Consider the following 14,437-nt stretch of genomic DNA (forward strand, 5'->3'; position numbering starts at 1 on the left):
CTACTGCTTACGCCAGGGTTTGGCGTACCTTTGCAGCGTGGTGTGAAGCAGGTTCCCTTTCTCCATTTACTGCTCCAATTTCTTCAGTGCTGGCGTTCCTGCAAGAAGGTCTGGAGAAAGGCCTGTCGCTCAGTTCCCTGAAAGTCCAGGTAGCGGCCCTGGCTTGCTTCAGGGGCCGCCTGAAGGGTGCTTCCCTGGCTTCGCAGCCAGATGTGGTGCGTTTCCTCAGGGGAGTTAATCACCTGCGCCCTCCTCTGCACTCAGTGGTGCCTGCGTGGAATCTCAACCTGGTGCTAAGAGCCTTGCAAAAGCCGCCTTTTGAACCCTTGTCGAGGGCATCTCTGAAAGACCTGACGTTGAAAGCAGTCTTTTTGGTGGCTATCACTTCAGCCAGAAGAGTTTCCGAGCTCCAGGCTCTCTCTTGTCGAGAGCCTTTTCTGCAGTTCACTGAGGCAGGAGTGACTATTCGCACAGTGCCTTCCTTCCTACCCAAGATTGTTTCTCGCTTCCATGTGAGTCAGCAGCTCTGTCTCCCTTCCTTTCGTAGGGAGGACTACCCAGAAGAGTATTCTGCTCTCAAATATCTGGATGTGAGACGGGTCATCATCAGATACTTGGAAGTGACCAATGATTTCCGGAAATCGGATCATCTGTTTGTCCTGTTTGCAGGTCCTCGTAAGGGTCTGCAGGCTTCTAAGCCTACAGTGGCAAGATGGGTCAAGGAAGCCATTGCAGCGGCTTATGTGGCCGTGGGGAAGGTGCCGCCTATCCAGCTGAAGGCTCACTCCACTAGAGCTCAGGCGGCCTCGATGGCAGAGGCCGGGTCTGTCTCCTTGGAAGAGATTTGCAAGGCGGCAACTTGGGCGTCGGCCCATACCTTCTCCAGACATTACCGCTTGACTGTGGCTGCTCGGGCGGAGGCCCAGTTTGGAGCTTCAGTATTGCGGTCAGGGATTTCTATGTCCCGCCCTGGGTGAGTACTGCTTCGGTACATCCCACCAGTCTATGGATTGATCAGCATGATGAAATGGAAGGTAAAATTAGGTTTCATACCTGATAATTTTCTTTCCATTAATCATAGCTGATCAATCCATAGCCCCTCCCAGATATCTGTACTCTTTATATTCTGGTTACATTTCAGATTCAAGTTTAGTCTTCAGTTACTTCAGGAAGACTTCGTGTTCAAGTTTTTTCAGTTGGATTCTTCAAGAGTTGAGACGAGTTTGTGTTACAGTGAGCTGCTGCATTCCTCTCCCCTCCGTTTTACGGGGCTGGATTGAGACTTAAATTCTGCCGGCACTCCCTCCCGCTTCGTGCGGCTGTAGGGCAGCTTTGTACCCCTCCCGCTTCGGCGGTGTTAGGGTCAGTCAGCTCCTCCCGCGGTTGCGGTTGCAGGATAAGCCAGATCCCCCCGCATTGGCGGGTGTGGTGTCCCTCCCCCGCTCCGCGGGGATGAGCTGGACGGATTCCCCTCCCCCACTTGTGTGGGGATGAGCTGGGTTAATTCCCCTCCCCCGTTTCGGCGGTGGTGAGCTGGGCAGAGTGTCCCTTTGTGGGTGTAATTCTCTAAGTGCTGAGTCCTGCGGATGGAGCTTTGATATCGACATACTGAGGAGTTTCCGGCAGCACATGACCACATATAGGGAGGCAAAGTTTGCTCTCTATCTCCACCTGCTGGTAGATGGACACAACCCACCAGTCTATGGATTGATCAGCTATGATTAATGGAAAGAAAATTATCAGGTATGAAACCTAATTTTACCTTATAGACACTACCTTATTGGATCTTAAATCTCTGGTTCAGAATCGAGAATGTAATGGAATGTATGGAAAATTGAAAGTTTATCCCAAAATATGATTGGCTTGGAGAAGATAAGTGTAACTGTACCGAGTATCTTTAGCTTCTTAAAACAGAGAAATTGCAGAACTTTGCTAGGAAATAAAATCTGAAGTTTATCAATTTTCTGAAGTCCTCAAGTATCTACAGTTAAAATATTCAGGCGATACTTTGTGGAGGTTCTCAGTATTCTCAAGGAGGTCTTGCCACCTATTTCACAGGTTTATGTTGTGCCAGTGAAGAGATGCTCTGAAAATCAGGAAGACATTTTGTCATCTGAGAGACATTTAAACTATCCATAGATACTCTCAGATGACATTTAGTTACCCAGATATTGTATAGTTGAGGATGAAATAGAAAAATTTACCTTCCCCGGCTTTTTTTGTTCTGGACCCGGATAAGGACTGGACTTTGAGACTGTATTTTAGGAATTGTGTTAAACTGTTTATGGGAGGAATGGAGTAAAGTTTTCCTGATATTTATGCTCCTACTCTATAAAAGGAGGCAGTTCCTTGCCATATGCCATGAAGCTTTGGCTCTTGAGCAGGGTTTTTTTTTCTTTAACTTTCCTACAAATGTTTGATAGCTACATCTTTTCGAGCCCAGTCGATTAAGGGGCTTCTTGAAAAATAAGCATTCGGTAAAAAAGTGACTTTGGATTCCGGTGTTAATGGCTTTTTGGAGATATGACACATTCTCCCCTTGTTTGCCTAATGTTTTTCCATGTGGCTGTTCTGTCCTTATTCTAGCTGATGCTTATATGTGTTGATAAAGTGCATAAATAAAAGAAATGTATTTGATCCCTTTAGACATCATAAATATAAATCAAACAGAGGTTTTGTGATGTAGTGGGTGGAACGGATGAGTTTCTGATCTGCTTTGAGGGCCTCTCTTCCTCTAACTAGTGCCATTAAATAGTGTTTTACAGCGGATTGGATGCTGGCACATTTCCAAACCAGTAAGTAGTATATTGACAAATACATGAACAAATTGAGTTCTAGTGTGTCTAAAATAGTGAGAAATGATAGAGAAAAACAGACTGGCTGATGAAAGGATGGTGGATGGGCCTGGGTCTGGTGCACACGACTGATGACATGCTGATTGCAGATCTCATGCAGGCTGTAGTGAAAGCCCTGGATTCTAAATTTTAAAGGATTTCAGATCAACTAGCCTTGATGGCACAAACATTGACAGAATATTCAAAGTGTATGGGAGAAATCAAGCAATGCATGTCAAACATAGAAGATGAGCTATGTGGGATATTAGTGGAGATGGCGGCAGCAGCAGATAAATCCAGAGACTTGTGGGTTGTGATAGTCTACCAGCACATATCCCTGGGGAACCCCACTATCTACCCTTCTCCATTGAGAATACTAACTATTAACCCTACTTTCTGTTTTCTATCCTTTAACCAGTTTTTAATCTACAATAGAACACTACCTCCTATCCCATGACTTTCCATTTTCCTCTGGAGTCTTTCATGAGGTACTTTGTCAAATGCCTTTTGAAAACCCAGATACACAATATCGACCAGCTCACCTTTATCCACATGTTTGTTCACCCCTTCAAAGAAAGGTAGTAGATTGATGTGGCAAGATTTCCCTTCACTAAATCCATGTTGGCTTTGTCTCATTAATGCATGCTTTTGAACATGCTCTGTAATTTTGTTCTTTATAATAGTCTCTACCATTTTGCCCAGCACCGATGTCAGGCTCACTGATCTGTAATTTCCCCGATCACCTCTGTCGTTGGATGACATAAAGAGTTTGGTATCTGTGCTTTCAGTTTTTGCATGGTTTTTTTTTGCAGTTCCCTATTTTGTATCAGGTAAGAGTCATGTTGTGCATTTGCAACTGTTGTGAAGGATTCTGCTGGCATGTGATGTCTGTGTAGGAATCTGTTATATAGTGCTGTAATGTATTTAAATAGCATAATTAAATGAAATAACTACTTCTGAAGATTACAGGTATGGGTTCGGATGGAGGATATTACTTGCGGGGATGGAATGGATCTTAGTGGGGACAGGCAGTTGTGGGTTAGATTCCAGTGGTATGCCTTGACAATTTTTGCACGTTGTATTTGCCACAAGATGAAAAGGTTGAAAATCACTCCCTTAGAGGGAAAATATCATATTTATAAGGAAATTTTCTATGCCTATCTACAGCTCCGACACTATGGGTTGCAGACTTCCAAGTTAAAGAGGAATAGGAAAGGTTCAATGAGGCTTTATGTCTAGGAGCTCAACTGAAAGTTTGCATGGCAAGCTATTATAACTATCTATAGGGAGAAGCTGAGGAACATGATTATGGGCAGTCGCTGAAGCTTGGAGCAGGAACTTAAATTGTAGAGTATAAGGAGACACAATTAAGACCTGTTTGATGTAAATGCAGAGCACCACTGATGATAATTTATTATTGGGAATGCAACATAAATTATATTTGAGGGTACCCCCTCCCCCCCCCCCCCAAAAAAAATAAAAAACCCAAAACACTCTCTAAATGTTTACATTGAATTAACTTGCTAATGATAATTCCTTGAATGGTTAGATTTTTTTTTTTTTTAATTCACTAAAGATAGTGTATTTGTAAAGTTGTCTGCTGTCTTGAGACCTGACTGGTCTTGCCTAACAGAGTGGGATTCCTATTAGAACTCCTTGTGAGGGTTATGAAGATGTAGGGACATTTTTGATATGATATGTCTAAATCCAATTTTGGACTTTTAGCGAAAAGTGTCCAAAAATCCAGTAGCAAACACGCCCATTTTCAAACTGGAAAAAGTAAAACTTTTTGTTTTGAAAATAGTTGTTAGCTAGACGTTTTTGTGCTCAGTGTGTCTATCTTTCAGGACCATTTTCGAGGAAAAAATGTCCAAGGGAAAACGCACAAAAACAAGCCATTGGGATATATGGGGGGAACTATTTTTAGTAGACTGGCCGCACAGACATCCCAGCAGAGCAGTGGGGCACTGCAGTGGACTTCACATAAAAGGTCCCAGGTACACATCTCACCATTACCCCCTTATATTTTATTTATTTTTGGATTTGCGCACACCTTTTTCAGTAGTAACTCAAATTGAGTTACATTCAGGTACACTGAGCCCTCCAAAACCCACCAAAAATGTACTGTACCCAACTGTACACCACTACAATAGGTCTTATTCCTTCACGTGTCACCTGTGGAGGAACAGTAGGTTTTTGGTGGGTTTTGGAGGCCTCACACTTTCCACCACAAGTGTATCAGTGGGATATGGGGCTGGGTCCCCTTCTCTACAGTCCAATGCACTGATACTAGGCTACTCCAGGGACCTGCTTGCTTCTTTAATAGGACTGGCCATAACATCTGAAGCTGTCATAGAGGCTGTTATATACTGTTTCTTTCATATCTTTGGGGGTGGGGGGTCAGTGACCACTGAGGGAGTAAGGGGGGGGGGTTATGCCTTAATCCCTCCAGAGGTCATTTAGGGCACCTTTTGGTCACTTAATTTTGGATGTAGATGTTTCCATTTTGTTCCATTGTTGCATTAAACTGTCTATCTTTTGGTGCTTCCCAAGTTCTGCCCCCAACATGCCCCCTTGAAATTTGGACAAACTATGCAGCAAAACATCTAAAATTTGGGGTGTTCCACGGAGTGCTCAGAATTTGGAGGAGTAATAAAGAGCGGGGCAATTGGGGAGGGGTTGTTAGGGGAATGGTTTTGTAGTTGGGGAAACACCAGACAGTTCATGATTTTCTTGGTTGTATATTGCACTTGATGTTTATATCGCTTTTATAAACCTTCAATAAAAATGTAATGTTAAAAAAAAATCATGGTGTTAAAAATTGCAACTTGGATGTTTTGTGAGAAAAATGGCCTTCTGCCACCTTATGATTTTTTTTTATTTTTATTTTTTTTAAATGAGCCCCATACAGTCTTGGATGTAATGCAGTCTTAGCAATACAGAAGAACTATAATTTATATTTAAATACTTTTAGCCCTGTATATCCATGGGAATGCCTTTCAGACTTCTGAAAAACTGCTTTCAAACAACATTGGTGTGTTTGTCACTTATTTGAAGTCAAAATCATAAAATATCTTTCCTTCTGTACAGAGTCCTATGGGAAACTTCGTGTCAAAATGGCCCACTATGTCTTCAAATAAAGACCTTCCAATGCCATCTTTAATAGGTGGAGTAGAATCTGCTACAAAATGCAAAACAACTGTAACTGCAAGTAACTTTGCATTAGGATCTGCTAATACCATGAGCACTATTCCAATGATAACTTCATCTCCATCTGTTTCTGACAGTTACAGGTCAGTGACAGAATTTAAGTAGATTTATATGTGGAATTATCTTTCTGAGCTACAGCCATCTTAATTTAGATATTGGTATTTGTGAACATCTCATGCTGTCAGTGATATAATGATAGGATCTTACGATTAAGTCACTTTTATAGGGGCTCATTTTCAAAGCACTTAGCCTCCCAAAGTTCCATAGAAACCTATGGAACTTAGCCTCCCAAAGTGCTTTGAAAATATGCCTCTTTGTGAAAATAAGATCTTCAGCTAATAATATTAGGGACTGCTCAAGGACCAAATCTAATGAGCAGATTGAAGAGAACTTTTCATGTATTAAGATGTTGCAGAGTAGACAGAGGATTAAGAGTTTCTGCATCTTTTGTTTCTTTGAACTAGCTGGCAATGACTGTCTTTTCTTTTCTTTTTTTAATTTAATTTGTCAGCCACCTATATGAAACATCTTGAGTTGACATTAACAAAAATAAACAGAACAATAAAGTCCATACAAAATTCTAATGCAAAATGTCCTCATCTCCTTGACAAGGACATACCTGAAAACATAACAGACCTTCAGATAATTGTATATCAAGCCCATTATCCCAAAACACCTAACATGAACCAAATGGAAATAATCAGATTCCAACATAATAAGATCTGGGAATTTATTCTGGAGGTTAGGTCCACCACTGAAAAAGCCCTCTTCTATAGGCAAGCATACTCCATTAATGGTACTAACAGAAGATCCCTGTCTAGGTCTTAAGGACCAAAACGTTAAACCATTCTCTATATTCTACCAGCAGCCAGTGAAATTTCTTCAACAGGGATGTCACATGATCTCTCTGAGCTCCCTCCCAGATGTACCACAGTATTTTGCAATAACTGCATCTGCCATAGGGAGGCTTTAGGTAGACCTAGGAACAGTGCATACCCTTAATCTAGCCTGGATGTAACAAAGGCTTGAGTTATTGCTCGTTACTGGTGCATAAAAAGATAAAGCTTGATTTGAACTGGTGTGGAGGAGTGGCCTAGTGCTTAGGGAGGTGGACTTTGGTCCTGGGGAACTGAGGAACTGAGTTCGATTCCCACTTCAGGCACAGGCAGCTCCCTGTGACTCTGGGCAAGTCACTTAACCCTCCATTGCCCCATGTAAGCCGCATTGAGCCTGCCATGAGTGGGAAAGTGCGGGGTACAAATGTAACAAAAAAACCCCAAAAACTGATGAGCCAATTTTGAGAAAAAGATTCTTATATCTAATCAAACATCTAAATTCCTCACTGTATTCTCCAAATGATACTCTTTTCCCCCAGTTTCTAACTTTTTCTTCGAACTTTCTCTTACTAATCCACAATGCTGTTAGGAGCAGCTGTTTGAAATGGAAACAAGGAAACCTTGTGAACTCTCTAATTATTGTCAAGCCGACGATCAAAAGTAAATGTGGGCGCTAGGGGCCACTAGCACCTGCATTTGCACAGCATGGATGATCAGAGGGTGTCCGACGCGAGTGTGCAGGGAATACCACAGAGCTCATTTCAGTTATATTTAAATGAGCTCTCTGGTATTCCACCCGTATGATCAGAGCACTGCGCTCTGATCGTACGGGCTGAATAGTGCCTTAATCCTACACCTGTTCGGAGCTAGCATTAGGGTTAAGGCTCTTCCTCCTCCTGTCCATGTTAGGTAGCCTGGGCTGTCACTGTCAGTCCTCGGAGTTCAGTGGATCCCCGGACCCCCCAATGGCTGAGGTCCTGGTGACCTAGTGCTCCCCTCCCCGGACAGCAACACACGTGGGGGGCTGGATATCTGGGAAGGCTGGAGATAAGGGAGTAGGGAAACCCTGCCCAGTGCATCCCAGGCGCTGCCATAATTTTTTTTTTGTTACATTTGTAGCCTACGCTTTCCCACTCATGGCAGGCTCAATGCGGCTTACATGGGGCAATGGAGGGTTAAATGACTTGCCCAGAGTCACAAGGAGCTGCCTGTGCCTGAAGTGGGAATCAAACTCAGTTCCTCAGTTCCCCGGGACCAAAGTCCACCACCCTAACCACTAGGCCACTCCTCCACTGTTGCTACTATTGGAGATTCTACATGGAATGTTGCTATTCCACTAGCAACATTCCATGTAGAAGTCGGCCCTTGCAGAGCACCAATGTGGCCGCGCAGGCTTCTGCTTCTGTGAGTCTGACGTCCTGCACGTACGTGCAGGACGTCAGACTCACAGAAACAGAAGCCTGCGCAGCCTTCTACATGGAATGTTGCTAGAGGAATAGCAACATTCCATGTAGAATTTCCAATAGTAGCAACATTCCATGTAGAATCTCCAATAGTATCTATTTTATTTTTGTTACATTTGTACCCTGTGCTTTCCCACTCATGGCAGGCTCAATGCGGCTTACATGGGGCAGTGGAGGGTTAAATGACTTGCCCAGAGTCACAAGGAGCTGCCTGTGCCTGAAGTGGGAATCAAACTCAGTTCCTCAGTTCCCCGGGACCAAAGTCCACCACCCTATCCACTAGGCCACTCCTCCACTGTTGCTACTATTGGAGATTCTACATGGAATGTTGCTATTCCACTAACAACATTCCATGTAGAAGTCGGCCCTTGCAGAGCACCAATGTGGCCGCGCAGGCTTCTGCTTCTGTGAGTCTGACGTCCTGCACGTATGTGCAGGACGTCAGACTCACAGAAACAGAAGCCTGCGCAGCCTTCTACATGGAATGTTGCTAGAGGAATAGCAACATTCCATGTAGAATTTCCAATAGTAGCAACATTCCATGTAGAATCTCCAATAGTATCTATTTTATTTTTGTTACATTTGTACCCTGCACTTTCCCACTCATTGCAGTCTCAATGCGGCTTACATGGGGCAGTGGAGGGTTAAATGACTTGCCCAGAGTCACAAGGAGCTGCCTGTGCCTGAAGTGGGAATCGAACTCAGTTCCCCAGGACCAAAGTCCACCACCCTAACCACTAGGCCACTCCTCCACTCACTCACAGAGACAGCTCTGGAAAAGGGGGAGTGCTACTCACTCCTCCAACACACAAGAAGGTATAGGGCTGCTAGACCACCAGGGCAGGTAGGGGGTGGGGTATGTAGCCCACTGTGCCACCAGGGATTTCTTTTGTGTGTCAGGGGGCTGGAGATTCAGGGCCTTGCTTTGGGGGGGGGGGGGGGGTCCTGGTTGTCTGTCAGTTGGGTTATTGTAATCTGTTGTAGTTAGGATGTAATAGAAGTTTGGTAAGGAGACTGCAGATGATACAAAACATGACAGTTCGATTGATTTTTGGATTGTCTAAATTTGATAGAATTACTACCAGCTATTTAACATTAACTGGCTGCCTATTGAGGCCAGAATTTATTTCAAACTGACTTGTCAAAATAAGTGCGGGAGGATTGTATCTGAGCGCATGCCCAGGCACAATTCTCCCGCACTTTCCCCCATGATCAATGCTAACAAAGTGCTTAAATGAGCATGTTGTTAGTGTTGATCATTGGGGAGTTAATTCCCCACGCTGTTCTGGCACTATTTATAGGGCGCTGTTTTGGAACGGTGCGGGGAATTGATCATCTGGGCCTCAGTGGCTTTTATTATAGGATATTAACCCTTATTCAAGTTTTGGGGTAGAGATGGGGGAAAGCACCAGTCATGATCAGCAGTCTCAGCCCAAGTAGCTTCTCCAACAAAATCCCAGCTTATCACCACCTTCAGTGGTTTTTGTTTTTTTCTAGGACAGATTTTATTTAATTACATGTACCTTCAAAACAAGAAAATCCTAAGATGCTAGGTTACCACAAAATAGTTCGGGTGATGGGGAGGCAGAATACATGAGGACATTTAGTAGTAGAAATGTCAAACCAAGTCTAAAGATAAAGCTCTTCATCTGGTAAAATATGAATAACTTCAGTTTTATCAAAGTAAATCTGTTGCTGTCTTACGCAAGCTAATTGCAAGAGCAAAATCTTTTTATTCCTGCAGCAACAAACGTCCACTTCTTAGCAACAACAGTACACCAGTGTCCACTAAGAAGCCAAAGCTAAATAAGGACTATAAGGAGCTCATTGTCCTGGAAGATGGTGATGATACAGATGTTATCATTCTGGAGGAAACCAGCACTCCCAAACCTAAAGGTGATTCTGACACTTCAAGGCTTGAAACCAAAAAACAGGTGGATGTGACAGAAGGTGCCATTCCAATGGAAAGACTGGATGACATCCAGCCTGGTGGCAAAATTAGCGCAGGTGTAAAGCGTGAACAGTGGACTACAGCAACACAAACTGATACTAATCTAGTCTTTGTTAAAAAGGAAGAGAATGATGCGTTTGAACAGCCAAGGATGGAGCTTCCAACAGGGGGGCAAGAAAATGTGATAGACTCAACCTTTTCAGCTCCAGATACAGCAGCTGAAATATATGAACTAGAAAAACAACTACTTTTAGTTGACCAAGAAAGAGACAGTTACAGAACGCGTTGTGACATGTTAACTATGGACATGAAAAGACTAGAACAACAGTTGGTGGAAATGCATAATAAGTATGTGAAAAAAGAGTTTTGCCATCAGGCTACAGAGACTGACCAAAGTCTAGAAAATATGTCTGAAAACTGTGTGGCTCGCCTGGGGGAGATGACTTCCTTGTATGAGCAGGCCACGAAGGAGATAGAAAGCGTGAAAATGCAGTGTACCACACTCCAGAATTTAAAGTCTGAATGCAGTAAATGTGCTTTGAATCAAAATGGGGAAACTAATAATCATGAAATGGACGACATGGCTGTACAACTTGACAATGTTTTCAGACAACTAGATGCATGCACTGTTGAAAAAGACCGGTATAAAAGTGAGGTATGTGGTAGGCTGCTAGACATCGTACTCATTGCTGTAATTTGACCTTTAAATGCAGATGAGTGAAAGCTGCGTTATGATTTGCAACAATGCAAATGTGTGGTATTATATCTTTGAAATATGTTTGGGTAAAAATACTAATGTGATATCACACACTTTAAATCCAAGAATAATAATCCCACTTGTAGTAGATTTTGCCACTAGAACATATGCTTCTTCCAGATATTAGAATACTTCTCTTGTAGTTGAATAACGTTAGCTTTCAACCAGTGCCTTAGCAATGCAGCTTATCTGTTTCTAAGGTAATTAGAATTTGATGTTCTCAGAAATGCTGCTTCATAGAATTATTGGGAATGAACAAAAAGTAACTGTTTTGTTAAAGTATCTTAAAGATAGACGCAATACGCTCCTCTACAGAGGACAAAATCTGATAGTTATTCATCCTATAATCACGTGTTAGAGAAGATAACAGCAGTGAACCTTTATGCCAGTGTTACTCAATACAAGGCCTGTAGGACAGTGGTGGTTTATAGAGACCTCTAGGGTGACACCCATTGTTTTTGTTTATATTTTTTCTGCTACTTTGCCACTCTACTCAGCCTCAGGACAAAAAGGAAAAAGTGGACGGGGAGACGAGCAGCATGCTTGAAGGACAAGGCATTTCTCAGTAGACAAAAAGAGAATGCATGTGGAAATGCTCGCAGCCTTTAGGATACTCCCCAATGAAGTTTTAAGGTGGGATGGAGAAGATGGATGTAATTGGCAAATACTGGTCAGCAGTGTCATGGCCCTGCATGGGAAGATATTTGGTGGCTTTCCTTCAGATCATTAGAATCCAAAGTGGCTTCAGCTTAAAAATTAATGAAGGCCACTGCTTTATGCCATCCAGCTGGCATTAAAAGACTAATTTTGGTACGTTTCAGTGGAAGACCCAAGAAATAACAGCAGTTTAGTTAGTGGGTTACTGGAGTGCACGTCTATTGCATATGTACAGCCTCCAAAAAAGAATTAGTAAGACAAAGTGAAATTCTCCTCTTTCAAAGCATTTGTGTTGCATTGAGACATAAATTTTGAGTTGATGGTGGAATGACTGAGGAGCTGATGCAATAAGCTGTGCTGGCAGATAGCACAGCGGTTGATTTTCTTGTGCTAATCTTATCCCCAATGCAGGAAGAGAGATTAGCATGGGAAGGTCAGTGTTCTAGCACTGCTCTAAAGGGTATCGCAGTGGGCATTCAAATAACTGTCTAAAATATTGCTTCTGATTAAAAGAAAACAAAACTCAACTGCTAAAATCTACTTTTCCTCAGCAATCCTCCAGACTGTTCAAGACGCTTGGGTTATGCACTCCTACCAGCAGAGGGAGACTGAGAACACTAAAACTTCTTATACAAGTAGCCTGTGCAGACCTTATACTAACCAGTATTTTCTCAGTCTCAGCAGAGGGTAGAAGTGTGCAGCCTGTGCAGTGTACTCAGTCTGGTAGGGCCCGTTTGGGGTTTCTAGGTTAGGTTGTAAATGTTAGAGAACCCACACTTGGATCTCTATTACAGGGTATAAGTCCTAAGGGGCTTCTTATTCCCTGTGGGGTGTCACACCCAGGTGGCCGGGTCCCCTCCCCCTGTGCTTTGTGATCAGTCTACCAAATAATTCCCTTGTTTAGCAGACTGAGCCTGTGTGGTGTGCCCTGACGTATCAGGTAGGGTCAGGTGCTGCCATTTTCCTAGATGGCAGTATGGAGCAGAACCAAGTGGGCATTGAATTTGCCTCCGGACTTGGGGGGGGGTCCAGGAAGAAGGGTATTTTGGTATAGGGGGATGGGGACCCATGGGCTACCAGGGAAGTTTTTAGGATGGGAGGAGGAGGGTCTGGTGCCCAGTGACCTACCAGAGAGAAATTGGGCTGGGTGGGTCAGAGCAGGAAGGTCTAAGGATTCAAGATTGTTTTTTAAATATCTCCCTTCCTGTTGGTGCATGAGCACTCACACTGACAGGAAGGGAGACCCCAACAGAAGGGGAGTTGCTGTCAGGAAACGCACCATTTCAAATTGGCTATCAGATTGCATTTCCTTCCCTTACGCCCAAGCTGGGCTGACTCTTGAGGGTCATGTCACGGCTCATAGTGTTCGAGCCATGGCAGCGTCAGTGGCCCACTTGAAGTCAGCCACTATAGAAGAGATTTGCAAGGCTGCAACGTCTTCAGTCCACACATTCACATCTCACTACTGCCTTCAGCAGGATACCCGACGTGACAGTCGGTTTGGGCAGTCAGTGCTGCAGAATCTGTTCGGGGTTTAGAATCCAACTCCACCCCCTCGGCCCATTTTTGTTCTGTTCCAGGCTGCACTCTCAGATGTTTTCTTCGTAGGTCAATCCTTGTTATGTCCTTGCCGTTGCGAGGCCCAGTTGACCTTTCTTTGTTGTTTTGAGTGAGCCTGGTGGCTAGGGATACCCCATCAGTGAGAACAAGCAGCCTGCTTGTCCTTGGAGAAAATGAAGATACATACCTGTAGCAGGTATTCTCCGAGGACAGCAGGCTGATTGTTCTCACATACCCGCCCACCTCCCCTTTGGAGTTGTCTTTTCCTTCTTTGCTTTGTTATCAAACTGACAGGACTCTCGCGTGACGGGCGGGAAGTGGATGGCCGCTCGCGCGCGCTCGAAGGCTCTAGTAAACTTTGTTGCTAGGAAGATTTTCTGATCATCGGGGCTGCCGTGGACGTCACCCATCAGTGAGAACATTCAGCCTGCTGTCCTTGGAGAATACCTGCTACGCATATCAAACAACTCAACATCTGGAAGACCCCCCCCCCTCTTTGTACACAGTGATCTCCAGATGTACTGATACCAATATAGGATTCACCTCTGTACCAGGGCGTGAGCACTCCCCATCAGATACAGAATCAGCCATCAAGAGATCCAAAATCGTTAAACCAAATAGCAGTGCACCACCAGGCAAGGATCAGAAAATCCTGGATATGGTGGGAAGAGGTATAAACAAAGTGCAATACTAAATCTAAAATAATTGGCCACCACTGCAGATGCTTAATTTTCATGACTTCTATATCCAGCCAAAATTATACACTCAGGAATCTAATTACCAATCAATACTTCCCTCAAAATTCAAATGACTACAATAATAAGAAGATTTTAGTGTATAACTACAACATATTTAAATTTAACAAAATACAATTTTATTAAGTTAAATTAGACAAATTATTTCAATATCAAATAAGGCACAACACTCATTCCACCCTTCCCTTACAAAATATTTCTAAAATATATATTTTTAAAAAAGTTTTTCTTTTTTGGATCTGAAGAGCCAGTCCATGGGAAATATATCCAACTATACCAATACGATCACCCGATGTTTGGTAACAAGTCCATCCGTGTAGTCCATTGGAATTAAGAGTCACTGTTCTCCCATGGAACTTCAATCACAAACTCTTCAGTTCAAATTTTCACATCAATATAGGCACATTGTAGCAT

General features: G+C 43.3%; 1 protein-coding gene across 1 annotated transcript in view; it reads left to right on the forward strand.

Moving 5' to 3' along the window:
• The window catches only part of MORC3 (MORC family CW-type zinc finger 3), a 192,008-nt gene that overhangs the window by 151,633 nt on the left and 25,938 nt on the right, over positions 1-14,437 (forward strand). The window contains exons 14-15 of the mRNA XM_030202213.1: positions 5,925-6,127; positions 10,088-10,949. Of these exons, the coding sequence (XP_030058073.1) occupies positions 5,925-6,127; positions 10,088-10,949 (1,065 nt within the window). The remainder of the gene's footprint in view (positions 1-5,924; positions 6,128-10,087; positions 10,950-14,437) is intronic.

Source organism: Microcaecilia unicolor, chromosome 4 (assembly GCF_901765095.1).
Source record: "Microcaecilia unicolor chromosome 4, aMicUni1.1, whole genome shotgun sequence".
Lineage (NCBI taxonomy): Eukaryota > Metazoa > Chordata > Amphibia > Gymnophiona > Siphonopidae > Microcaecilia > Microcaecilia unicolor.